We start from the raw sequence: 26166 nt of genomic DNA, 5'->3' as shown, positions 1-26166 counted from the left end.
ACGAAGCGACGAGGGACCGCGCGAGCGGCGGCTCGAGGGTTGTCATGGGGGGAAAAGCGGGCGCCGCAGCAGCAGGACGGCGGCGGGACTGAGGCTCCGCCCACAGGGGGCGGGGCCCGGGTGGCGTGGAGGCGGGGCTCCTACCAGGCGCGGGGCTGGTCACGTGGGAGAGGCGCGGCGCCGCAGCAGCAGGACAGCGGCGGGCCAAGGCTCCGCCCACAGGGGGCGGGGCCTGGGTGGCGTGGAGGCGGGGCTCCTACCAGGCGCGGGGCTGGTCACGTGGGAGAGGCGCGGCGCCGCAGCAGCAGGACGGCGGCGGGGCCGAGGCTCCGCCCACAGGGGGCGGGGCCTGGGTGGCGTGGAGGCGCGGCTCCTACCAGGCGCGGGGCTGGTCACGTGGGAGAGGCGCCCAGGGGCGCAGGCGCGGGGGCCGGACCCCGGGGGCGGGGCGGCCTTGGCGCGGGAGCCTGCGGGCGCCGGGGCCCCGGAGGGGGGGGGAGCGGGGCGAGGTGCACGCGCGCACGTGACGTCCGCAGCGCCGGTGAGAAACCGAGGCCGGGCCGGGTGCGCGCTCCTCGGAGCCGCGGAGCCGCGGGGCGCGGCCGCACCTGCGAGGCCCCGGCGTCCCGCAGCGCCAAGCCCGGGTCAGCGGGAGACCCGCGCCGCAGCCCCGCCCCGCCCCGCCGCCGCCTCCCGTCCCCGGGCCCCGAGTGAGCGGGCTCTAGCCCCGGGGGAGCGGGCGGGCCAGCCGCAGGTGAGCCCCCGAGGTCGCGACCTGCTTCCCTGGGGTCGGGGTTTATGGGGCCACGGTTCCTTCGGAGTCTCAGGCACCTGCTCCCTCCCTATTTTTTCTTCTAAGATTTCATTTAAATCCCATTTGCCAACAGGTCCTATAACACCCGGTGCTCATCCCATCACGTGCCCTCCTCGGTGCCCGGCACCCAGGCACCCCCTCCCCTTCCGCGACCCTTTGTGTGTTTCCCGGAGTCAGGGGCCTCTCCTGGTTTGTCTCCCTCTCCGATGTCTCCCCACCCAGTTCCCCCCCTTCCCTTAGGGTCCCTTTTTCTCTTTCTTACATGCACCTGTTCCCTCCTTTTACAAGTGACACGCCCCTGCCAGGCTTGGAAAGAGTCCCAAGCGTGCATTTAAAATCCCTGTGCTGAGGTCTGGGAATGAAAAGATGGACGAGGCGCAGATCTGACCCTGTCCGGACTGTGGCAGGTGCAGGGAGGTGAAGGAGAGGAAGCAAAAAGGGTGAAGGCCCCGGGCTCCGGGCTCCGGGGAGGGAGGGGAGGGAGTGCACCCGGGGAGTCCGGAGCTGGCCTGGGTTCAGACCCAGCTGACGCTGGGCCTTTTGTCCTTCAAGACCATGCTGCTTCCGCGGTTCAGTTACTTAGACTTCGATTTAGTTTTTGTTTTCTATTTCAGTGTGTTTTCCCTTGAACTTGGCAGATGATTCAAAAGAATCATCAAGGATTTATTTTAAAAACATTGTCTAGGAACCTGCTTGGATGCATCCTGCTTGGATGCTTAGTCCTGGAGCCCAAGAATTGGGATTCGGAATGCACACCCAGTCATCAGAAAGCTACCATTTTGTTTACGGACTACATTTTAGGGGCAATGCTTGACTAATCTAGAAGCAAGAATTATACCTTGTATTTGTGTCGCGCTTTAGTGAGGTAGCTTACAAAGCACCATCTATACGTTTTTGCAAAAGATTTGTTTTTAGAAGGGGGGAGGGAGAGGATGAATCCCAAGCCCTCTGCGAGGGGAGCCTGGTGTGCAGAGCTGGAACCCCACTTTAAGGCCTCAGCCCACAGCCCTAAGATCTGGGCTTGGGCTGAAATCAAGAGTCTGTTGCTTAACCAGCTGCACGACCCAGGCACCATCTGTACCTTTAATCTGATTCTTACAACTCGGTAGAAGGTCATTCGGGAATCGTTCACCATTGACTATTTTCCAGTAATCACAAAGATACAGGTACTCTTTATCTACTATTCGGTGCATGAGTCTAGGTTCTACAATGGTGCCTTGTCCAGGTTCTACGACCTGTAGGAATTTGATGTAGGTTTTTATTCCTGGTGTGACTTTTTCCCATGTCCCCCTGTGCAAGGGCTTGCCATTGCGTTCGGATCTTAGACATTGTGCCCTAGGGGTACAGAAGACATTTCTTTTCTTTCTTTTTTCTTTTTAATTTTTTTACAAATTTATTTTCCATTGGTGTTCAGTTTGCCAACATATAACACCCAGTGTTCATCCCATCAAGTGCCCCCCCTCAGTGCCCGTCACCCAGTCACCCCCACCCCCCACCCACCTCCCCTTCCACCACCCCTAGTTTGTTTCCCAGAGTTAGGAAGTCTCTCATGTTCTGACAGAAGGAAGGAAGGAAGTTAGTCTCTCATGTTCTGACAGAAGACATTTCTGATGATTGTCTTATCAGCTTGTGTCACTTATTTGGTTCTCAGAAAATTTGATTAAGAACTAGATTTCCGGGGCTCGAAACCCCAGGCTCTGTCAGTATCTCAGAATACTGCTCTCCTGCCAGCCAAATTTTTGCCTCTTTGTGAAATGTGGAGCTGAGAGACTCCCAAGCCTCCCTCTGCTGAGGCTTGTGTGGCAACAACTCTCCAGAGGCTGGGGGAACCAGCCTCACCTCTGGGCTCAGTGGCCTCTGGCCCAGGAGGTTTCAGCTGGACAGTACCCTTGCCTTCCCTGGTGCTGTTAGTCCGGAAGGCAGTGTTGACAGGCACGGCAGGGAGTATGCTTCGTGGAGTGGACGGCTAGGCCAGAGGGGCCTGGGACCAGCCATGGTTCCCTCCAGGCCCAGAGGTACAGCCAGGAGGCAGGCCTGCAGTAAAACAGCCAGGGTGGCACACCCTGGGAGGACTTGTTCAGTGTTTTGTGTTCTTCAAATGACCTGCCTGCGGAGAACTAGTGAATCTGAGTCCCTTAAAGAAGAGAAAGAGCATGCCTCAGATTCTGCAGTACTAAAAAAATCAAAATTATTCTGCACTACTTTATCGTGTTGTATGATGCTCTTATAAATTCTTCTGGACAACCCCTTAAAGTTCCCTTGTTTTTAGGAAGGAGATACTGAAGGACAGGTGACCTCTCAAAGAGTGGAAACCCAGGAATTTCATCCCAAAGCCCAGGGTCTTTTTTGGTACCGCCCTTGCCCTCCCATCCACACCCATATAACTTGATAGAGCTGGTGTTCTGAGCCCAGTCAGGAGGCTGTGCAAGCAAGGGACAGAATGGCCACGTATTTGGGGGGCTCTGTAGGTTCAATCACTGATGAGAGGATTTTTGTCTTTGTCTCACAGTTTCTCAGTAGCCGATTATGTCCTCTTGTTCTGCTTTCAGCATCTGTTCAGAACTTCCTGGCTCCGGCATCTGAGAGGACAGCTGAGCCAGAGCTGGACAGACCATCACCCCACGGAGCAGAACAGGAAGTTGGAGACTGAGGCGAGTAGGAGAGAGCTTGCGGCTCCATGTGGCTAGGTCCATGGTCCTTGATGACAAGGGTGGGTGGGAATACATCCTCTTCTGCTCCTGGGGCCCTGGGTCACCAGCCTGCTAAACTGGCATATTTCAGCCTGTCCTTGTATCCTCCAGGAGTGACAGGACCTTGTTACTATGGGGAGGAGAGATGCAGAATGGCCTCTCAGCTCGAAGTGGGCAAAAACATGGGCTTTGCATTGTAAGCTGCTTGCAAAGCACTAGGCCTGTGAAAGACTGGTGTTCCCTCTAGCCATAGATTTCCCAGGCCCTGTTCAGGAGCAATTTTGCTTTCAGCCTTCTTCAGGCCAGTGAGCAGAATTCAGGAACCGCCCCTCACCCCCGTCTTTCTGAACCTCGGACCCCACAACACCCCACCCTGCCCCGCCCTGTTCCAGCTTCTGCAGGAGTGTCCAATGCAGGATAAATAACCATGGATTGGGGGTTGGGAGACCCAGACCTGAGTCCCAGCACAGTCGTGTGACCTTGGACTAGCCAGCCCCTTCTCTGGGCCTTAGTTTCCTCATTTACTCAGTGGCGGAGGGGCTGATCAGAGCTCTAAGGGAGAGGGGACAGGAGAGCAAAGAAGGAAGATGAAATGTCCCTCCAGCCTCTTCACTGAGGGCTGGAGGCAAGGAAGCCCACGTGCACTCTTAGGTTCCTTTGCCTTCCTCAGCACCCCTTTCTTCCTTTTGGCCTGTCTCAAGCCAGCTCATTCTGGGGAGGGAGGATTCCCTGGGTGGGGCTGGGCTGGGCAGGGCAGATATACCCTCTGTATATAGAATATGATGCTGTCTCTACTTGTTTCAGGCATGAATTATCCCACCCAGTGCTGATACTTTGTTTTATGAAGACTTTATCAGTTCCTGCCCAGAGGCAGCTCCTTGAACAGGCAGGAATTAGTCCTGGGGAAGCAGGGAGTGAGACTGTGCACACCCAGCAGGAGAGTGGTGGTGGCAGGTGCCCCCAAGGCTTTCTGGATGTCAGAACCCTGGACTTGCAGCCGTGCGGTACTTTAGAGTCTTTGGATTTCAGAACCGGGACAACCTCATAGATTTGCTGCTAGTTCCTTCCTCTGTCGCTACAGAGTGTCTTCATAGCTTATGTCAGATTGCCTTGCCATTGAACAGTGGAGCGAGCACCCAACCTAAGATCACCTAAACCCCAGGCTTGAGTGTTTTATTTAAGGTCAAGCCAGCCCTGTGCAAAATTACTTCCTTCTACTGAGCTGAAATTGGGTGCCTCCAAGTCTGTTCCAACATGGAGTTTAAAAGATAATGTTCAGATAATTTCATTAGACCTCGAAGGGGTGCTGATTAGCAGGATCTGTGTTAAGTGCTGGGGGTGCACGAGTGAATAAGACAGCAGCCCCTGCCCTCAGATTGCTCTACCACACTGTGTACAAAATCGTGCCAGTAACTAAAACACGCGGAGTTCATTTGCATGTGTGGTGTGCGGAGGTGTGTGTGTGTGTGTGTGTGTGTTTCCACGTGCATGCTCTATCATCAGAGGCGAGGGAACAGCTGATAGTTGGGGCTTTCAGGAAGACACTTTGGAGAACAGAGTGTTTTGTTGCTTGTGCGGGGCCTATACATGGTTTGCATGGCGGGGAGGGGCATCCTGGGCGAAGGAAACAACACAGCAACAGTTGGGAGGCCTAACAAGATACGTCACAGTCTTTGCGCCTCACGGAGTGGTCAGAACAGTGGCCAGCAGCTAAGCTATGAAGGGCCCCATTGGCCGTGCTGAGGAGTTCTGAGAGCCCAGAACAAGGCGAGGACTCGAGCAGGTCGAGCAGGTCGAGGTGTTGTACTGTGAGTCTGGCTGCAGCCTGGAGAGCGAGCAGGAGACACCCTGGCTTGGACCAAGCCTGTTCTGTAGTTCTCAGAGTAGGCTGGCGCAGTGACAGGGGCCTGGGCCCGCCTGGCTCAGGGAGGCTGACGAGGGGCCCGGGGGTCGGGAGGCAAACATGTTTCACGGGATGGACTGAACTTCCTTACTGATTAGAGGTGGGCAGTGAGGGAGAAGGAGTGTGGTGTCTCTCAGCTTCTAGCTTGAGCGGTCAGCCAGATGCCTGGGTTGGCTGGGGAACTCTGGAAGAAACCCCGACTCTGGTGGAGGTCAGTTTTGGACATGGTGCAAAGGAGCTGACCTACAGAACCCCCAAGTGCAAACTCTGAGTCAGGAACAGCAGTCAGAACCTGGAAGTCAATACCAGGGCGTGGGAGTGGTGAGCTGGAGGTAGGTGAGGTCTTCGGGAAGGGGTGAGGGTGAGGGTGAGGGTGAGGGTGAGGGGAGCCACGTAGGCGTAGGCGGGGAAGCAAGAAGGGAAGGCAAAGGGAGGGGAAAGAACTGATAGCACAGGTGGGGGGCCTGGGTGGTGCCAGCTGACTCCTTGGTTGTGGGGCGATGAGTGGGGTGAGGAGCCGCGGCGAGAGGGACATGTCCCACTGCTCTCAGCGTGGCACGTGGGCCGCGTTAAGGCCTTCACTTGGTTCATCTGCGCCGGATAGGCTAGCAGGGAAGGTCTCTTGGCACTCGATAAATGTTACAGTCTGCATGACTGCAAATGACTCAAACTGTGTTCAGCTATTTGAAGGGCTGGGGGCCTTGGCAGCTGTCCATTTCGATGTTTTCTGGAGATTGAGTGTTCACAGCTGAAGGAGCCCCAGGGTTTCTGGGTGGCCAGGTCCTGCGCACGGTGGGAGAGAGAGAGCTTGAGGCCAGAGGCGGGACTCCAGAGCCCCGCCCCCAGCCCTCCCGGCAGCCTGCCTCCCGAGGCTCCTGCTGGGTCAGCCTCTTTGTCAGCAGAAGCCCGAGTGTGGACGCTGTGGATGGTGAGTGCCCTGCTCCCAGGGTTGAACTGCCCAGGTTGGGGATCAGGGACCGTGGTGGGGAGTGGCTTGGGGAGCTCTGGGCTGCAGGGAAGAGACAGTGTGGAAACTGGAATGGACTGGGAGAGTCCTGATGGGGACCCAAGAAGGGGGTGACTCCTCTTCAGAGTCTATCTTAGTGATAGACCCACATGATGGCACTGGGGGGGCTTTAAGGAGCCTTAGCATTCACTTGGTCCCACCCTGTCATTTTGGAGTGGGGAAAAATGAGGCTGGCAGAGGGGAGCACCCTAGCATAGCCTAGGGAGCCCAGCTGGGTCTTCTCCCCGCAACACCATGCTCTTCCCCCAGCCCCCAGAGCAGCCACTCTGAGCTGCCACCGTTGGTTGTTGTTTCTGCCTGTGGTCTTATCACGCTTCACCACCTTCTGTGGGAGAGGATGAGACCAGAGAAGCCCCACATTGGGAACTGAGGGCTGCAGCCGTGTCAGATAGGGGGCTGGCTTCTGTAAAGGACTTCGTTCTTGCCTCTCGGAGAAATTGACCTTTTTCTGAACAGATGAGGATGGGGGGGCGGACGGAGAAGGGACATCTGCCATATGGTAAATTTCCTTTAACAGTTTGGCTGTATTTGATGACTGGGAAAACAAGTCAGTCTGTTTTAATGCTCTTTAAGACAGAGGGGATCATCCCCCTTGACCCCCCCAGAAACCCACAAATGAATGCGTGGGGTGGCAAGGTACGGCAGTAGTAGAAGTGTGGCTGCAGAACCCTAGTGATCTGGGTCCAGGCCACAGTATTGCTGCTTGCTGGCCCTCTCTTTCTGGAGAAAGTCCTGAACTCTGAATTCTGTGCTGTCAGCTGCAAAACAGGGTAATACCTGCATCAAAGACTGTTGTGTGAATGAAATTAGGCCCTGAGTATCAAGTGACACCAAATAGATGCTAGTTTACTGGCTTCCCTATCTCCCCCAGTAGCTTGGAGGCCCATGTGGACATGCTTTGTTCTGTTGAGGGAGTGAGGCCCCCTCCCCTCCCCTCCCCTCCCCTCCCCTCCCCTCTCTTTGTCGTGGGAAGAGCTGTGATCCAAGATCCTCGGTCAGTCTCGCTCTGCAGCGTTTGCAGCGGTCCATGCTCCAAGATGTGCCAGGATGGGAATCGCTACATAGCTCAAGGAGGCTTGGCTGAGGGGCTGGACCTGCACATTCTCTAGGTGTTTGTAGGGGTCAGTTTTCACCGCTAACCCCAGTAGAAGAACCAGCTGCTAGAGGCCCACGGGGAGCGCATGTTCACGGGGAGGCCTGACTCACCCCTGGAGCTAATACCACTCTCCCCTCTTAGTGTTGCTGGGCCCGAGAGTGAAGTCCACGCTCCTGGGTCACAGCTTGAGGTGGGGTGGGGTGGGGTAGTAAGCCACACCCACATCTTGTATTCTGGCTCTTAAACTTGAGGTAAGGGCTTGGGGGGCCCTTGGGACACGGAAGCTTGCAATCTCCTGGTGCCTTGAGCACTGATGTCCACCCCCAGCCAGCCTGGTGTTCCCCAGGCTTACTCAGCCCAGGCGAGGCCTAGGCCTTCCATTCAGCCCCTGAGTCCCACAGCAGCCCCAGAGCCACTTCCTTCTGGGTGCTTCCAGATCAGATGGAGCTGGCTTTCACCCCTACAGCTTTGTGTTCATACCCAGCCCAAGGTGGCTTCCCTTTTCACTTGAATTTCTTTTCTCTGTGTGCTAGGCCCGTGTGTCCTTGAGGATTGGGTATCATTCCGTTGTACGTCCTCCCAGATTGCCATTTATTGAACAGGTCGGTGCTGAATCAATGATGGGAAATAAATGTTGAGTCTCGTTGAGTCCTGTTCCCTGAGTCATGAGCAGACAGGCTAACTGGCTGTTGGTGGGAAGATGGAGCCTGTTGGCCGGTAAGAGCAGCCATGGTGTGTTGGGAGGACGTGGAGCGGAGTGCGAGGCTCTCTGGACTTCCTGCAATGCACCCAAGTGTTTCGGGAGGTGAGGCGAGCCCGTGTGTCAGGTAGGGTAGGCGTAAGCTGGTCTTTGTGTGCTGCCACAGAAACATGATCAGATCTGTGATCAGAGGCCGCGCTGTTTGCTCCTGAATCACGCACACATGTATGAGATCCAGGCTTGTTTGGGTTGCGAGTGAAGGTGTAGCAATTGTTCCAGGCTCTCGGGGATCTCCTGTTGACAGCACGCGGGTGAGAGCCTTGAATGCCCCTAATTGTTCTGTGAATTCTAATCGAGTAATGTGTAACTTTGTTTCACAAAAGAACTGGAAGCTGGCCTTGGAAGGTTCTTTCCCACTTGGCCCAAGAACTTGGGCTCTCCATGAGTCATCGTCCTCATCATTCAATTCCATTGAGTTCCAGGTGCCCACCGTGTCCCACGCTGGCAGGTGTGGGCCCGGAAGTTCCGAGACGAACCGAGGGGCAGAGTCCAGGGGAACTGAGTCAGAGCCCGTAGGTCCGTGTCTCGTGTGGGGCCCGTGGGCAGTGCCATGGCCGGCGGCGGCGAGGCGGGCAGAGTCCCAGGAAGCCTTCTGGTGGGGCTGCCTGGGTCTGGGGGGCGGGACGGTCGAGGTGGTCCATTTGGGGAGGAGGCAGGAGCTGTGTCCCCCGTGAGCCCCGCCGCCCCCCGCCGGGAGCTGGGAGAAGGGAGCCGGCCTGTACTTGGCTTCCCGCCACCCCAGTGGAAAGTCCTGGATTCTGTGCTGAGACTGTGCTTCTCAGGCTTCGTGTGCCTGTGAACTGCCTGCCTGGTCCGATTGAAAGGCAGCCGATGATTCGCTCGTCCGAGGGCAGGCCTGAGATCTGCACCTCAACGCGATGCCCGTGCTGCCGGGCCGGCAGAAGTGAGGCTGCGAGAAACTTCCAGTCCGGTCCCTCTTGGCAGCACGCACCGGCCTCCGCTTCTCCCCTTCCCTAGCGTGCAGATGCCAGATTCTTTTCTGTGGTGCTCTTTGCATGTGGTCCTTCCTCCTCCCCGCCCCCCTGCCTGGAAAACCCCTTTTATTTCTTAACTCAAATCCCAGTTTTTCACGCTGGCCCCACACAAGCCTGGCCTGCCCTCTGTTCCCAAAGTCCTCACCACCAGGTACTCCCAGCCCCACCTTATGGTGGCGGATCCCTCAAAGCCCATCCTCCGGCAGTGGCATGTGGATTTCTGGGCCTTTGCGTAATCCCCTGGAGAAATCTTCTCCCCAGCTGAGTGCTGTAGGGGACACATGTCTGGTTAGGTGTGCCACACACCTACACACCAGGTCTGTACCCAGTGATCTCCACACGCAGTCATGCTGGTACTTAGGGAGGAAGGCTCTGGTATAAGACCCTAGGCTGGCTGGAGGGCCATGGGAACAGGTATTTTCAATAGTTGCCAGGAGGTGGGCTAGATGGTGTGCCTGCTGCTGTCCGAGGGGTGTGCTGCTTCGAGGAGCTCCCGCTCAGAAGCATGAGGCTTCCCAACCAGAGGAAGCCTTGGGGAGGTCCCCAGGAATGAGCTGGAGCAAGGCTGGGCTCTGCGGGACCCACCTGGAACCCCATTTGAGTTGCAGAGCCCCATGACCCACGCAGCCACCTCGTGCCAGATACCCAGCAGCGTGCTCTCTCCTACGTAACGCCTGCTCTTGTCCACTCCCCTGTGTTTGACAGACAGCTGTGTAGTTCTGGCCATGGCGGGGGGCACATCAGATTAGACACTGGTGTTCAGTGGTGGCCACCACTGTTCACCTCTGTCGTTCAATAGCTGGTAGACACTTGGGGTGGTTTACTTTCTCACTGACTCTGGTTTTATTTATTTATTTATTTTTATTTTTTTAAATTTTTATTTATTTATGATAGTCACAGAGAGAGAAAGAGAGAGGCAGAGACATAGGCAGAGGGAGAAGCAGGCTCCATGCACCGGGAGCCCGATGTGGGATTCGATCCCAGGTCTCCAGGATCGCGCCCTGGGCCAAAGGCAGGCGCCAAACCGCTGCGCCACCCGGGGATCCCTGACTCTGGTTTTAGATACTGCTTTTTTTTTTTAAGATTTTATTTATTTATTCATGACAGACATGGAGAGAGAGAGAGAGGGAAGCAGAGACGCAGGCAGAGGGAGAAGCAGGCTCCATGCGGGGAGCCTGACATGGGACTCGATCCCGGGACTCCAGGATCACGCCCTGGGCTGAAGGCAGCACTAAACCACTGGGTCACCGGGGTTGCCCGGTACTGCTTCTTTTTTGATTTTTGTTTTATTTTCAATATGAGCCTATTTTATTTGTGTAATGAATGAAATATAAAGCTATTCTCAGTTGTGAGGAAGTACTGAGATTGCCTGCCCCCCTCCCCCCCACCAGTGAGGGCCTGTTGGGCACTGTCTGGGAGCTGGAGGAAGGGTATGGGAGGAGAGTTGTAATCAGAAGAGGAGAAGGATAAGGTAACAAAACAGTGTGATTGGTGTTCTGAGTGTTTTTTGATCAAAGAAGAGAAAGCCGCCCGTCCCCAAGGGGGGTGATAGCAGAGACTCCTGGACTGTGAAGGAAAAGCAGCCACTGACAGGGAGGGGAAGGGAAGGAGGCTGCCTCCAGGGGGCCCGGCGTGGACACACCACAGAGCTGGAACCCCCGGCCTTGGGCACAGGAGAACGGACGGCAGGCCGGGCGGCTCAGGGGGCTGTCGTTTCTCTGTTCTCACTTCAGATGCGTGTGCGAGCTCCTCCAGGCAGGAGCCTCTGCGTGTCTGTTATAACCCCAAGCTCTCGCAGTGGCACGTGCTCAAAGGCCCTGGTTCGGCCCCGTCTCTGACGCCCCTGTGCCCGTCCTCTGCCTCTGGGCTCCTGCTTGGCTGCCCAGCCAGAGACTTGCACGGAGACCAGACTCCAGCTCTTTCAACGTGGGAGCAGTAACATCATCTTCCTTCCTCTCAATCTCCAGAAATGTCTTTCCTCCAGGATCCGAGTTTCTTCAGCATGGGCATGTGGTCCATTGGCGCGGGGGCCTTGGGGGCGGCTGCCTTGGCCCTGCTCCTGGCCAACACAGACGTGTTTCTGTCTAAGTCCCAGAAGGCGACGCTGGAGTATCTGGAAGACATAGACCTGAAAACCCTGGAGAAGGGTAAGCGGTGATCCCACAGGCCTCAGTACTTTTCCAAGGTGCCGGGATGCAGACTTACTCATTGTTTTCCTTATAAAAGGCCCCCCCCCCTCTCTTTTTTAATTGAGAAGGCACTATAACAACATTAGGAAAGATTTGATAGCATCTTTTAAATTACTGATAAGCCCGTTACTCGGACACAGCACTCATTTTTATTTTTGCACATTCTTTTCCATGTGTACACAGTATGCAGTTGTGATCTTGTTGGACACGGTATCTTACATTTAGCTTTCTCTTATCAAAAGCATTTTTCACTATCTGCTGTTGTTTCCTGGATCTTCATAAAAAGGGAGCTCTTGGGTCCATTACGTTTGAGAATCACTGTATGCAATTCCATGTTCCTGATGCTCAGCACAGGCTCCTGCTTACTGAAGTGCAGTGTCTGGGTTGTTACTGGTACAGCCATGGGCAGCCCTCCTCACCTGTGCTGCCGCACACACGCGGCGGGGTGGGGAGCACAAGGTCACACTTTGAGAATGGACCTACCTGTCTCCCTCTTGGGGAGCCCACCTGGAGTCCCTGGTGGACACTTGAGAGCCACAGGTTTGCATGTGGTTCCTCTGCTGCCCCACTGTGTGCTCGTGGCGTTGGTAGCTCAGGGATGCCAGTGGTGCGGATAGAGTTGGCATGAGTTTGGTGAAACTTGGGGCTCACTGACCCAAGGGGCCTCCAGGTTGGCCCCTCCAAGGGAGGCCATCATCACCTGTTCTGTAACTGAGGAAGCTTGTCAAGGACAGGCAGGGACTGTGACCACAGAGTGAGGGCTTAGGTCACCTTCTGGGGGACGAAGAAGCCCTGCGGAGGGACCCCCGTTTGGCTGTGTTCATCCCAGGGTTTCCTGGTCTCATTCCATCACAGGACCCAGCCTGCTCCTTTTTTTTCTACGTAGCATCCCGCAGGAACATGGCTTCCTCTGAGAAATGCTAAGACAGTAAGAGTCGGTACTTGCCGAGCCCTCGCTAACTCTGTGTTAGCTGACACAGAGGGGGGCACTCCTCTACCCATCCCTTGATGCCCCCTGCAGTCACAGTGGAGCTGCCAGCTGTTTACACTTACGAATGAGGAAACTGAGGTTTGGGGAGGAGCTGGTGTGTCTCTGAGACCAGCCCGCCAGATGCAGGCCCTGTCTGACCACGGCCTGGCTTGAGGTGCAGAACCGTACTGCCCTGAGGCATTGCCATGTTGGGCATCCTCTCTCCTCTCTGTAAATAGTGCAGTTAACATATTTAGATCAAAAATTGTTTTTGTAAGGGGACCCCTGGTGGGCTCAGTCGGTTAAGTGTTCAACTCTGGATCTCAGCTCAGGTCTTGATCTCAGGGTCATGACTTCAAGCCCTACTTTAAAAAAAAAAAAAAAAAAGAATCGATTTGGGGTCCCTGGCTGGATCAGTCGGTGGAGCATGTGACTCTTGATCTCAGGATTATAAGTTCAAGCCCCATGTTGGATGTAGAGATTACTTAAAATCTTAAAAAAAAATTTTTTTCATAAAAATTTGTTAACTTATTCCCATTGAATACTTTTATTTATTTATTTATTTTGAATACTTTTTTTAAAAGTTAGGGGTGTAAAAAAAATAAATAAAAGTTAAGGGTGTTTTTGATCAAAGTGCAGGATCTCTTTCAGGTTTTGGCCATGTATCTGCCTGAAAGCATCATTACAGTGTTCACTGATACCAGCAAAGGAAATTGCCATTTTTTCAGAAATGTTCCAGTTTGGGATGTTCAAGTTTGCCAATAGATTTCGATGGGGGAGGGCCCTTTTGGGTATACAGTAGGATCCTTACACTGTGTTCATTTTCCTCTGAAGGGTGACTAGTTCCTGTTTCCTGTTTCCAAGTCCTCTGCTAGGCTGGTGCCATTTATGAGCTGCCTCATGGTTGAGGGGAGGCTGGGCCAGGAGGAGAGAGTATTAAGTTGCTTTTTCTCCCCAGAACCAAGGACTTTCAAAGCAAAGGAGCTCTGGGAAAAGAATGGAGCTGTGATTATGGCTGTGCGCAGGCCCGGCTGTTTCCTCTGTCGAGAGGTGAGTACATCAAAGATCCTTTCAGAGGAAACGATCCTAGCAAGTGGGGCCAACATGTTCCCAGCCGGGACCAAGGGCCTGTGGACCTACTCTGACCTTCGATCAGCACTGTTATTTGCTCTAGATTATTTCTTTTGACCTATACCCTGTTTGTATTCATTTAACAACTTGCCGCGTCCTGGGGTTAGCACACGTTCTTGACTCTGGTGCTCTCAGGCCCTTGCACTCTGACGGACTGTCTGTGTCCAGGGCCGGCTCCCCGTTTAATCCAGGGTGGGGACCAGACCCGATTCCGTGTTCCTGATGCTCAGCACAGGCCCCTGCTTACTGAAACGCAGAGTCTGGATCGTTACCAGATAGCCGTCACCTGTTCAGTAAGTGAGGAAGCTCATGAAGGGTCCAGCCTTGTCACTTTACAGTTGGATAACCTGAAGGCCAGGGTGGTTTGGTGACCTGCCCGGGTCACACAGTCAGTGGCAGACCTAGATTCCCCAATCTGCCCTGGCTGAGGGAGAACTGGGAATGAGATAGAATTGCTTCTCAAGTGGTGGCGTTGGCCCTGTCTACGTGGTCATCCACCTCCCTTGGTTGTCCTTGCTGAGCCTGGGGGCATTCCTTTCAGCCTTGTGATCTCTCCCCTGCTTGTGTGGCTGGCTGACAGAGAGCATCCTCCCATTCAGGGCACTTCAGCGCCTGTGTCTCCCTTGCATATCCCTGGAAAATACGCCTTTTTTTTTTTTTACAGGGGAAGAAACGGAGGTACGGAGGTGCAGGGGCGGCATAAAACCACAGTGCCGTGGGGCGGCATGTTGATTTCCAGTTAATTTCCAATTGCTGCTCTAACAAATGATCACAAACTTGATGGCTTTAAACAGATTTATTAGCTTACACTTCTAGGGGTCAGAATTTTGAAATTGGTCTCATTGGGCTAAAATCAAGGTGTCAGCAGGGCTGCATTCCTTCTGGAGGCTCCAGGAGATAAGTGATTTCCTTTCCTCTCCACTTGTTGTGGGCACCTACGTTCCTTGGCTCACAGCCCCTTCCTCCGCTGGTGGAGAAGCCCCTTCCTCCGCTGGTGGCTCACAGCCAGTGATGAGTCCAGTCTTTCTCACACTGCATCACCATGTCACTGACTCCGGCTTCCCTCTTGCACATTTAAGGACCCGTGGTTAAGGACCCAGATAATACAGGATCATCCCCTTTAAGATCAGTCAGTTAGCAACCATCTGCTGCCTTAGTTTCCCCTGGCGCTGTAACAAAACAGACTCACAGCTTCCCGGGGTTAGGGTGTGGGTAGCCTGGGACAATATTATTCCACCTGCCATGGCAAGGGAAGTCTAAAAGCTCAGGGCTCTTGGTTCAAAATCTGTGAGGCCTTCAAATACCAACATGGAAGCCTGTTGTGACCAGATTTCCCCAGGCCGGTTAAACCCACGAGAGCCCAAGAGCAGCCGCCCTCCCTAATTACAACCTGCCGGCCTGTGCCCTGGTCTCTGCCTGGCAGGACGTTTTTGTGAAAACTGCGTGGTGGAGGGCGGTCTGTGTTATTTTCATGGCCCAGACTAGAGGCGTAGGACTGGGTTTCCACTCCATGGCTTTGTACAGTGACGCAGCGGAGTACAGAGCCCTGGACCAGGGAGTTAGTCCTTTCTTCCCACACACAGGTGGCCTTTGGCCACAGCAGACATCTAGTCCTCTCTGCTGTGGGGCAGAGCTTGCCACTCACTGAGGTTCTCAATAAGTGCATCATAAGGGATCCTGCATCATAAAAAATAAACAAAATATTAAATGTAGCTGCTCCCGTACAGCGACATACTTATATTGGAGGCAAGTGGGCTGCTATCTCATCCCGACCCCAGACGTGAAGAATCTGTTCTGAAAGGTGCAGCCTTGCCACATCACGTGTAGTTTCCTTTCTCCGTCAGCATGTAACTCATGAGTGCCAGCGATGTCTGGATTTCTCAATTTGGCTGTGTTCTCCACACTGCCCACCTTCACCTTCACATCTGTCCGCCTGGTATGTAGCAGGTTTCACGTATCCAGCCATGTGCGAGGCACGGAGGGCGACAGGACTTGGAGGATGCAGTGTCTATGAGATAGACACCCTTGGGAACTTAAGTGACTACTCAGCTTGGTGGTCACACACAGACTCCGTTCCGGGAAAGTCTCGACGCAGAAAGATTGGATAGGCGCAGAGAGATTTGGAGCTTTCCTCCAGGGTGGATGAGCCCAGGAGAACTTTCAGAACAGGGACCCCTTTCTGGAGGGTGGGATTTAAGCGGGAGAACAAGGAAGGTTGTCGTGGGGTGGGGGATGGCGTGGGGAGCCGGCTGAGCGAAGGCCTGGAGGCAGCTACTGGCTCGGCCTCCCCGGCTGTGCTGGTTCTGGTTCAGTCTAAAGCAGGGGCAGGGTGTCGTGGCTACAAGTGCAGGACCATGATGGGGTGCAGTTTCTCCGTGACTGGATGCGCCCCAGGCCATGGTCAGGACACCCATCCTCAGAGCCTTGCCTCTGCGTTCCCCCATGGAGAGAACAAGAGGCCTGGGCTGAGGAGGGGACCGGACACCCTGCACCTGAGGCCTGGTGCTGAGCCACACAGGCCTTCGCTGTGTCAGGCATCCTGTTGCTTTTGTTCTTCGGTGTCCAGTGCCAGCCTGCGCGGGGCCTGTAGGGAAGCGGGCGTTGGCTGGCGGCAGCAGCACAGGACTCCCAAGTTGCCTGTCTTCTGCAGGAGGCTGCGGGCCTGTCTTCCCTGAAGCCCAAGTTGGACGAGCTGGGAGTCCCCCTGTACGCTGTGGTGAAGGAGCAGATCAGGACTGAAGTGCAGGACTTCCAGCCGTATTTCAAAGGGGAGATCTTCCTGGATGAAAAGGTGGGTGTGCTGTGAGCCTGTTGGCACAGACTGGTGGGCATCGTACTCAGGGGCAGAGAGCTCGCTGGCCCAGGTTATGTCTGGCCTGCAGCTGACATACCCAGCCAGGGCTCCCCGGCCCCTGGGCCAAGTGTGCTGGGACACTTGGAAGGTGTCCTCTCGGTTGGTACTGGAGCCCTTCCTGAGCTGTCATCTGGGCCTGGGAGCCGAGGAGATTGCACGGGCCCCCGTCCCTTCTCCGTGGGTGTATTTCTCTCCCCTCTTCTCCTGCGCAGGATGCCGGACTGCTACCAGCCTGTTGGGCCAAGAGCCCTGTGGGTCCCTAGCAAGGGGTTAGAGCTGGAGTTAGCTGCATATCCGTCCCTGAGCACGGGCCTGCCCTGAGGTCAGAAGCTGCCCGCAAGCTTCTCATTACCCGGGCAGCGGAGAGTGCTCCTGAATGGGAGCTGTGTGTGGGCTAGGTTGGGGGAAGACACGAGGCAGCGGCTGTGGGTCTTTGAGAACGAATGCCCTCCCTTGGGCACCTGGCCTCCTTGGGGAGGCAGGCATACAGGCGGCTCAATGGGGCTCCGGTGTTTCTTGCTCCTACAGAAAAAGTTCTACGGTCCCCAAAGGCGGAAGATGATGTTTATGGGATTTGTCCGCCTGGGTGTATGGTACAACTTCTTCCGGGCCCGGAACGGAGGCTTTTCTGGAAACCTGGAAGGGGAAGGCTTCATCCTCGGGGGAGTGTTTGTGGTGGGATCAGGAAAACAGGTAAGTTCCTCGTGTTCACGTGTGGATCTGTGGGTGTCTGCGTCTGGGGGCACAAGACCCCGGTATGGGGGGGGGTGACCTTCCCTGCTTGGAGGCTTACGGCCTTCTGTCCAGAAAGCCAGGAGACATGTGGAAGGGAAAGGGAGGGGAATTACCGTTTATCACACACCTGCTCACAGGCCACCTCCCACTCATCAGTCGCATCCCTAGATGGCCTGGGAGTTTTGCAGGTAGCACTTTTCCCTGTGGGGTGCCTCTCCCCGAGAGGTAACAAGCTTCTCTGCAGACAGGGTGCTCGGGGCCCCGGCTCTGAGGGCCCAGAGTCACACAGGGACCCTGTGGGGGTGGATGCTCTGTGTCAGACTGGGCAGCCTGGAGCTGGGGGCACTGCCCTGTGCTGGGAGGCAGTACCCGCACATGCCAGTTGGACACAGAGCAGGGCTGGGGTGAGGATGCACAGGGCCCAGCAGGACCTTGACCCTCACGGCCTGACTCCTAGTCCTGTCTCTGCCAACTTTGGGCATGACAGTCACGCCTGTCCTCTATCGTGACAGTAGTGGAGCTCCCTGCCAACGTTAACGATTGCAGGCTCTTCTCAACTGGGGAGGAATACAAGTTAACAGGATTAGAAGTCTTTCACTTTGAAGCTGTACTTCTCGTCCCTTCCATCCGAGCCTCAGTCACTGCTGTTGCTCTGCTGTGTTAGGATCTAGCATGGGTTGGTGTCTGCTGTAGAACAAACCTGGTTGCTTCCTTTCTGGTAAATACATCAAAATGTCTTAGTGACGATGGCTGCCAGCGAGGGCCTGCCTTGTTCTGGGTCCTCAAATGCGTGATCTCCTATCTTCCTCACTTCCTAACCCGTCTAGGATGTTAGGTATTTTTATTCCCATCTGCGTGTAAGGAAATGAATTATGAATGATACGAAATAACTCAGCCAGCAGATAAACAGCTGCTAAGTGGTACAGTGGAGATGGACTCAGGAGCTGAGATACGACCTGTGCCAGAGGCCCCACGCTTCCCTTGCCCATAGCCTCTCTTCAGAGGCAGTTCCCAGAGACCCCTTCCAGATGCCCTTGCCCTTGGGCAGGCTACTCTCTGTGAGGATCAATCACTCACCCTCTTCTGGCTCTAGCGTACAGGATTCCTTCCTCCTCCCTACCTCGGCCTTCCCTCAGCCTCCAGGGCAGGGCATAGCTCACCTGGCAGCCTGGCAGTGACGCATCTGGTACTCACAGGCCCCCCAAGCCTCGCTGGCACAGTCCTGGTGTTGCTAGGTGTGCTGTTTGACTCTGTTGGTGCTCCCTGGAGTGCTGCCTCCTTCTCTCCTGGTGGAGGGTGGACCGGGCTGGCTGAGCTTCAGGACTTGCCTCCGTGTTTCTGGAGAGCAGAGGTTTTGCAGTCCCTCTGAGCCAGCTGCCACCCAGTGGCGATTCCGTTTGTAATAGTAATCTGTATTTTTATTTTTTAAAGGGTGTATCTATTTATTTGAGAGAGAAAGAGACAAGATGAGCCAGCAGAGGTCGAGGGCAGAGGGAGAAGCTGACTCCCTGCTGTGCAGGGAGCCTGCTGCAAAGCAAGGCTCGATGCCAGGACCCCGAGATCATGACCCGAGACTAAGGCAGTTGCTTAACTGACTGAGCCTCCCAGGTGCCCTTGTAATCATCTTTAAAGCACACTTACTTTAAAGAAGTAATGTGTTTCAACATAGAACATTTGGAAATGCAACGGTAGAAGGTGAGGAGAGCCATTCTATTAGCTCAGCCACCACGCACAACCCACTGGAACAGAATGGCTCAGCTGAGAAGCCTTCTGTCTTCTTAGAAAATGGGATCTTAGTAAATTAGATTCTGTTTTTCATTTAACAGTTTTCATGAACATCTCCTATGTCATTATATGTTCTTTCTCAGTGTTTTTAATGTCAGGATGCTGCTTTCTTTTTCTTTTCTTTTCTTTTCTTCTTTTTAAAGACTTTATATATTTATTCATGAGAGACACAGAGAGAGAGGCAGAGACACAGGCAGTGGGAGAAGCAGGCTCCATGCAGGGAGCCGGACGTGGGACTCGATCCCGGGAGCCTGGGATCACGACCTGAGTTGAAGGCAGATGCTCAACCACTGAGCCACCCAGGCGCCCTTCTTTGTTTATTTAAAGATTTTTATTTATTTATTTGACAGAGAAAGAGAGCACAAGCAGGGAGAAGAGCAGAGTGAGAGGGGGAAGGGCCTCCCCACTGGGCAGGGAGCCCGGCCTGGGGCTCCATCTCTGGACCCCGGGATCATGACCTGAGCTGAAGGCAGGTGCTTAACCGACTGGGCCACCCAGGGGCCTCACTTTTGGGGTTTTTATAAAAGTCTTTATAAATAGTGGTACAGCAAACATACATATTAGATGTTTATTTAGTTAGGATGAGTTCCCTGATGTCCTAGGCCAAAGAACTCTTTCACAGGATTCCTAGATACTGATCTCAAACATACTATTTTGTGTTTTTTACCACTTTGGGGTACTTTGGTGTATCCTCTCCTAGAGCATTTTGCCTCCCAGTAGCAGGAGTGGCCTCCACTTTTTTAGGAAGACCCAAGAGAGACTCTGTCTCCCTTTGCAGATGGTCAGAGTGTGACCTCTGAGCTTCATTCACTTCCACACCTTGAGGCTTTTCTCCGGAAGCTCATCTGGTGTAAACGCTCTTTACCTGGTGTGTTCTTTTCCTTTCGTGTGGTTACCTCCCCTGCTGTATCCTCTGTGAAGCCTTCCCTGATCGCCCCATGGTATCGTATCACCGATGGCACTCCTGACGTCTGCTCCCGGCGTGCTGCTTGTACGGCCCAGCCCTTGTGACGTAGCCTCTTCCTGACCCAGCCCTGCCGCCAGAGCTGAACCCCTCAGGAGCAGAGCCAGGCCTGGCTCAGATCTCTGGCCCCTGCTGCCCAAGCTGCCGCTCCGTGTCTGCCCCATGAACGAGCGACTCAGAGTGAGGACTGATGTTCCCTCTTGTTTCCCTGTAGGGCATTCTGCTCGAGCATCGAGAGAAGGAATTTGGAGACAAAGTGAACCCAGTGTCTGTTCTGGAAGCTGCTAGGAAGATCCAAACCCAGACTTCGGCCGCAGAGACAAAGTGATTGTGTGAAACTGCCCCGCTCAGGGATAACCAGGGGCACTCATCTGTTTCCTGGGACACGTTGTGTCTCCACTCATGTCCCCAGAGAGTTAGAAACCTGCTCATGCCATCGTGTCAGTAGATCAGTAGAGATCATTCACGTATTAATACTGTGCTCTCTTTAGGCCCAATGAGGCAAAGTTATTGAGAAGAATCTAAGAAACCAGTGAGGGTAGTTTCAGTTAAAACCTGGAAAATAGGAGGCTTAGCCTTGACATGACAGCTGCGCCTCCCTACAACGTACATGGTGTGTGAGTGACACTATTTGAAATGGCTTTTATTTTCGTGTCTTCAAAAATCTTAGAAGAGGTGATGGACTTGAAGATTCAGGATATGAAAGTCGGGGGCTTGTGTTGTCTACTGACCCGTTCTACAACGTTAAAGTAATATTCTTGCATAGGATTGGCGGGCTCCTGATGGCTTACTAAAAGTAAATTATAAAGTGAAATCTGTTTTGTTTTTTTTTTGTTTTTTTTTTTTAATCTTCCATTCTGACCTCAGAAGTTTGTGTGTTTAGAAGTGATCATCTCTGGCTCTAATGTACCAGAAACTGCCTGTAATTCAAGTTTTTCTGATAAAACTAACAATAAAAATATTTACCGTAACGATGGCTGAATTTAAATCACTGGTGCCACAGACGCTGAGCATGAAAAGCAGCTTTCTCCGCGTGTATGAGAGAGGGGTAGCAGTGGGGGATCTCCCGAGCTCACGGTCTCCGAGGCCTGCAGGTGCCCGGGGAACCTCATCCTGCCCTTCGTGTTGGTGATCTTGCGGTCTCCCTGGGGGAATGACTGCTGTTTAAGGTTGGTAGCGACTTTCCTACTGATAGTCTTTCAGCCCGATGTGAGGTGAATGAGCAGAAGGGACACAGAGGGTGAAATATCTAATTCACTTACGTGTTACGTTTGAAGTTTTGTCCCACGTGTAAGTCTGAGCCTGAAGCGCGGGCTCTGCCCTGGGGACAGGAGGAGGCCAGAGAAGCGGGGAGCAGAGCAGCAGGAGGGGAAGGGAAGCAAGGGTGGGGACAGTGGGAGGTGGGGCTGGAAGGAGAGCAGCAGCAGTGAGCGCAGTGTGGAGGCCTGGGTTCTGCGGACTTTGAGACAGGCCCCCTCTGTCTCCGGGCGGGTCGGTGGCTGTGCTCCCGGGGACTCCAGACATTTGGATCGGAATTCGCTGGTGCCTACAAAATGCTTGCAAAACGGTTCTCTTGCAACTAAGGAAGAGTAGAGCCTGCAAGGACACAGCGGAGATGGGGCGTGAGGACAGGCCTGCTCCTTCCCCGCCATGTGCTGTGGCTGCTGGGCCCTGCTGGGCCAGGGGCTCCTCTCTCCAGTTAGTGCCGCATCATGACCCAACATCGTGACCTGGTCCGTTCCGTGGAACCGTGTGCCGGCGGGGCTCCAGCCTCAGCAGAAGGGGCATCGTGATTCCTGCCTACTGCCCATTCGGGGCTGCTCATCGGAGGCTGTGAGGGAGGGGCGCCCAGGGGCTTGGCGGTTTAGCGCCTGCCTCGGGCTCAGGGTGGGACCCCAGGGACCCCAGGATCGAGTCCCACATCAGGCTCCCCGCAGGGACCCTGCTTCTCCCTCGGCCTGGGTCTCTGCCTCTCTCTGTGTCTCTCATGAGTAAGTAAATTTAATAAAAAATCTGTAGGAAAAAAAGTCATTGGGGGAATGATGAGCATGACACAATGCTTCTCAGACTTTCCTGTACATGCAAAGGGCCTAAGAATCTTGTTAAGATGGAGACAGTTAAAGAGAAGCTGGACGCTCGTTAAAGGCAGGAAAGACAGATTTATCCAGTGACCACTGCAGCGGGGGAGAGGCCTCCATCTGGGACTGAGCTCGGCGGGGCTCTGTGCAGAGGTTACTGGAATTTTAAGAGGGAGGGGGGCAGGAGACCAGCAATGCCTTGAGCAGAGTCAGAGAAGTGGAAAATTACCGAAAGTGGGTGGTGAGGGCTGGTCAAGGTGACGGGCTGGTCTCTGCTAGCTGGCTAGCTTGCCAGGTTAGGCTTCTGCCCCCCGCCCCCGGAGACCGAGAGGTGCAGTCCTGTGCCTTGATGGTTGTGCTGCAAAGGGATGACTCTCAGGTCTTTGGGACAGACAGACACTCTTGCATTTCAGGAGATGCACAGACATCTCAAAGGGACAGAGAAAGGATTTGCAAGTATAAAAAAAATTTTTTTTAAGTAAATACTCTAAGAAAAGGGAGGTCAGAGGGCTATGGTCAGGTGTTTGGCTGGAACAAATGGTAAATTCTTTTTGCAGCGTTGAGCTTTCCCAGGCAGGGACTCGAAGGGTGCTGGGTTGTCTCATGGAGACAGTCTTGAGCTGCTAGAAACTATGCTAGTGCTTGTTCAAGTCCCCTGGGGGGGTGGGGTGGAGGTGGGTAGACAAAATCATTTATGCTCAAAGTTTTACAGTTCTCACGCCGGGGCCGGGGCTGGGGTTTCCGCATTTCTAACAAGTTCCTGATGGTCTCAGTGTTCTCTTGGTCCGTGGCTCACACTCTGAGAAGCAAGAATCTAAACGCTGCTAGAAATCAAAGACAGTAGTATCTGTGGGCTTTGGGCATTGAAGCTTCAGCAGCCTTTGACACGCATTAATTAGCCGGTTCCCTTTTCTTTATTTGAAAAGGAATTGAGCAGCCCCGGGGGTGGGGTGAGGGGGTGGGGGGGTGGGGTGGGCAGTCAGCGGTTTAGCACCGCCTTCAGTCCAGGGCCTGATCCTGGAGACCCCGGATCGAGTCCCACATCGGGCTCCCTGCATGGAGCCTGCTTCTCCCTCTGTCCTGGTCTCTGCCTCTCTCTCTCTGTGTCTCTCATGAATCATAGTAAGTAAATAAATAAATAAAATCTTTGAAAAGGAATTGGCAATCCAGAATAACGCAAACTACCGAAAGAATCCAAGAAAGAGTCCTTGCTGGAAAGCTGATGGTTCTCAATATAGATACACAGTAAGACCACCTGATGCCTGTTTTCACCCCCAAGTCCATTACATCAGAATCTGTGGGCAACAGGATTTCTCGAAGCTACAGGATGATTCCAATATTCCCAGGTTGAGAACCATCCCCAAAGAGCTCAGGGTCAAGTTTGGAAGACCAGCAGTCACAGCTTTAGGAGAACTGACATGGAACCAGGGGGCTCCTGATAATCTCTGATGAGTTTGGAAAATAGTCACTCAGGTGGCAAGGGTCAGGGGTGCTTTGGATGTGGATGTGTGGGGAGCTGGGCTGGAACTGAATTTTCAAGGTGGAGATTTGGATAAAGAGGTCATTTCAGGCAGGATCAAGTCCCTGAACCAAGGTAGCCAGAGGAAAGGTAAACAGTAGGTATGAAGGAACAGGGAGGAGTCTGATCGGTTTTGCTTATCTGATTCAACGTCCTCTTGCCCAATACACGGATTTCTCAAAAGGAGTGTGCCCTTTCCACATGGGTGACTATTTTAAAATAAAATTATTTTACTGGGGGTGGGTGTGGGGCACCTGGAAAGCAGTACCCGTTTTCCCAGAGCCAGGCATATTTGGGGGTGCTGGAGGGCTGGTGGGCTGGTGGAGAAGGTGAGCTGCGGGGAAGAGGCTGGAGGGGGTTGTGTGTGTGGAGGGTGGACTGGATTCAGAGGGTCCAGACTGAACTCTAGGCTGAACACTGCTCCTCAGCCCTGGCTACCTTTCCTCTCTTCTCAGTGCGTATGTCCCACGGGGCAAGCAGGCAGGGAAGTATTTGTGAGTTTATGTTTGGAAGCGGAGGGGATGGATAAGTTGTCTTGTTCTGGTTTAATCCCTCAAATCCTTTTCTAGGTCTAAAGGAGAAGGGTCTCTTTTGAGGTTGGTTTGTTTTTAAAGCAATTGCCATGAAGGATGATTATGGGAGGGGGTCCCTGGATTTGGCAGGGGCGGTGTGTGGAATCCATTCAAGGATTCTTTCCCTGGTAGACTGGGCCACTCTTCTGTGTTATGTAATGATGGTCCAGGCCAGCCCAACAAACTTTTTGAAAGTAGAAGTCAGGGCAGCCCGGGTGGCTCAGCGGTTTGGCGCCGCCTTCAGCCCAGGGTGTGATCCTGGGGTCCCGGGATCGAGTCTGACGTCGGGCTCCCTGCATGGAGCCTGCTTCTCCCTCCACCTATGTCTCTGCTTCTCTCTCTCTCTATCTCTCTCTGTGTGTGTCTCTGAATAAATAAAATCTTAAAAAAAAAAAAAAAGAAAGTAGAAGTTAGTTCTTCCCACAACTTAGTAAGAGTACAGGGGGTGATGGGATGTCTGTACCTACTGGAGACAGATGATTAGAGGGGGCCTCTTTCATAACATATTTGGGCAGACACTTAGAAGTAAGAAAGTAGGTTTTACCTCAAAAATAAGTGTTTTTAACCAGCAAAGATGGGTTTATTCAGGAGAATTGCAACTCATGACCTATAAGCTGTGGCAAACCCATAGGCGAGTCCAACAAACAAAAGAGAGGAATGTTATTTTGTGGAGAACAAGGAGGAAGTGGGGAGGGGTTGTTTTGAACTAAAGTCTATCAGAGGAAAGCAAGGTTTCAGGGAGACAATGTTTTCTCATTGGCTGGGTTGCAAGGAGTTGTCAATTTCTTTTCTTTTCTTTTCTTTTCTTTCTTTTTTTTTTTTTTTTAAGATTTTATTTCTTTATTCATGAGAGACACAGAGACATAGGCAGAGGGAGAAGCAGGCTCCATGCAGGGAGCCGGATGTGGTACTTGATCCCAGGACCCCAGGATCACGATCTGAGCCAAAGGCAGGGGCTCAACTGCTGAGCCACCCAGGCGCCCCAGAGTTGTCAAGTTCCTGTAGGAGCTACAATATACACATTTTCCTGTTGGGGCCTGAAATTGATTTTTTTTCCTGTTGTGGATTTTGTTATCGACCATTTTTCCTATAATTGACACTGAGTGATATGGCTCCCCCTTCTAGCTTGCAGACTCTCCTTTAGTGAGATTTCTTCTTATTAATTTTTACAGTCTTAGGAATATTGGAGGAAGAACATTCCAGGTGGAGGAAACAGCAACGACGTACAAAGGCCCAGTGGTGGGGATGGGATTGTTACGTTCAAGGTGTGCGAGAGGAACAGGAGTAAGGGGGGGAAGTAGGAGATGACAGCCGAAGGTGGAAAGATGGTAGACAGGCATGCCATGTTGCTCTGACAAGTCATGGTGAGAAATTCTGAATTTTACTAAGAGAGATGGGGATACATTGGAGGGTTCTGAGAAGAGGACTAACCATCTGATTTATATTATCCTGACTGTTTTGAGATAATGATTGTACAGGATCAAAGGTTCCCCGAGGGAGACCACTTAGGATACGGTTGCACAAATCCAGGCGAGATGGGTGGACCAGGGTAGCAGTAGAAGGGCGGGGAACTGCCAGATGCCAGCTATCTTTAGAGGCGGAGCTAAGAGGATTTCATGAACAACTGGAGGTGGGATGAAAGAGAAAGTCAAGGATGACTCTAAGATTTGGGGCCTGAGCAACTAAACTGCACATAAATTTTGTAGACAAGGGGACAAAAGATGATGAGTTGGAGGAAAGGCTTTAATGTGCTCCAGCACTTACAGCGATCAAACCAGAGGTGTTAAGTATCAACTCGGGCTGCATATAAACAGTGTCAGGGTGAAGAACAAGCTTCCAAATGGTACACTCAATAGGATGCAATTTTCATAAATTTTTCAGACGTACAATAGTACTGTTTAGAGCTCCATACATACATAGTGAAGTGTAAAAACACATACGGAATGATAAACGGTGTGCAGCCAGGGTTGAGCACCATCTGGTTGCTTTATACTCTAAAAAATCCTATTGCTCAAGACAGATCCCAGAATGTCTGGGGATGGACCCAGGCATCCTTTTTTTTTTTTTTTAGCTCTCTGGGGATT

At 53.3% G+C, this 26166-nt stretch overlaps 1 protein-coding gene and 1 long non-coding RNA gene across 12 annotated transcripts in view; one reads left to right on the top strand and one right to left on the bottom strand.

Moving 5' to 3' along the window:
• The first annotated feature begins 481 nt into the window (after positions 1–481).
• PRXL2A (peroxiredoxin like 2A) lies at positions 482–20884 on the top strand. Of its 9 annotated transcripts, none has more exons than XM_041748000.1 (7): positions 482–754; positions 3364–3465; positions 11270–11432; positions 13403–13494; positions 16226–16366; positions 16958–17122; positions 20128–20884. In XM_041748000.1, exons 3-7 carry the CDS (start codon positions 11288–11290, stop codon positions 20239–20241), a joined length of 657 nt encoding a protein of 218 aa, XP_041603934.1. In that variant the 5' UTR covers positions 482–754; positions 3364–3465; positions 11270–11287; the 3' UTR covers positions 20242–20884. The 9 variants fall into 9 exon arrangements, with proteins under 9 accessions (XP_041603934.1, XP_041603930.1, XP_041603933.1 ...); XM_041747993.1 differs by lacking the exon at positions 482–754 and adding an exon at positions 2718–2829 and having other exon boundaries at positions 11253–11432; XM_041747998.1 differs by lacking the exon at positions 482–754 and adding an exon at positions 2719–2829.
• The window catches only part of LOC121486768, a 24120-nt gene continuing 15082 nt past the window's right edge, over positions 17129–26166 (bottom strand). Inside the window, exons 4-6 of one of the 3 annotated variants that reach the window (XR_005986740.1) lie at positions 21176–21509; positions 20880–21058; positions 17129–18602 (exon numbers count right to left, since the gene is read on the bottom strand). This is a non-coding gene — a long non-coding RNA (uncharacterized LOC121486768). Of the gene's footprint in view, positions 18603–20879; positions 21510–26166 lie in introns of all 3 variants that reach the window. The other 2 variants (XR_005986738.1, XR_005986739.1) reach the window with 2 other exon arrangements.

The sequence above is a fragment of the Vulpes lagopus genome, chromosome 3 (assembly GCF_018345385.1).
Source record: "Vulpes lagopus strain Blue_001 chromosome 3, ASM1834538v1, whole genome shotgun sequence".
NCBI lineage: Eukaryota > Metazoa > Chordata > Mammalia > Carnivora > Canidae > Vulpes > Vulpes lagopus.
The sequence above is the reverse complement of the archived record's forward strand: the minus strand, read 5'-3'. Positions and strand labels throughout refer to the sequence as shown.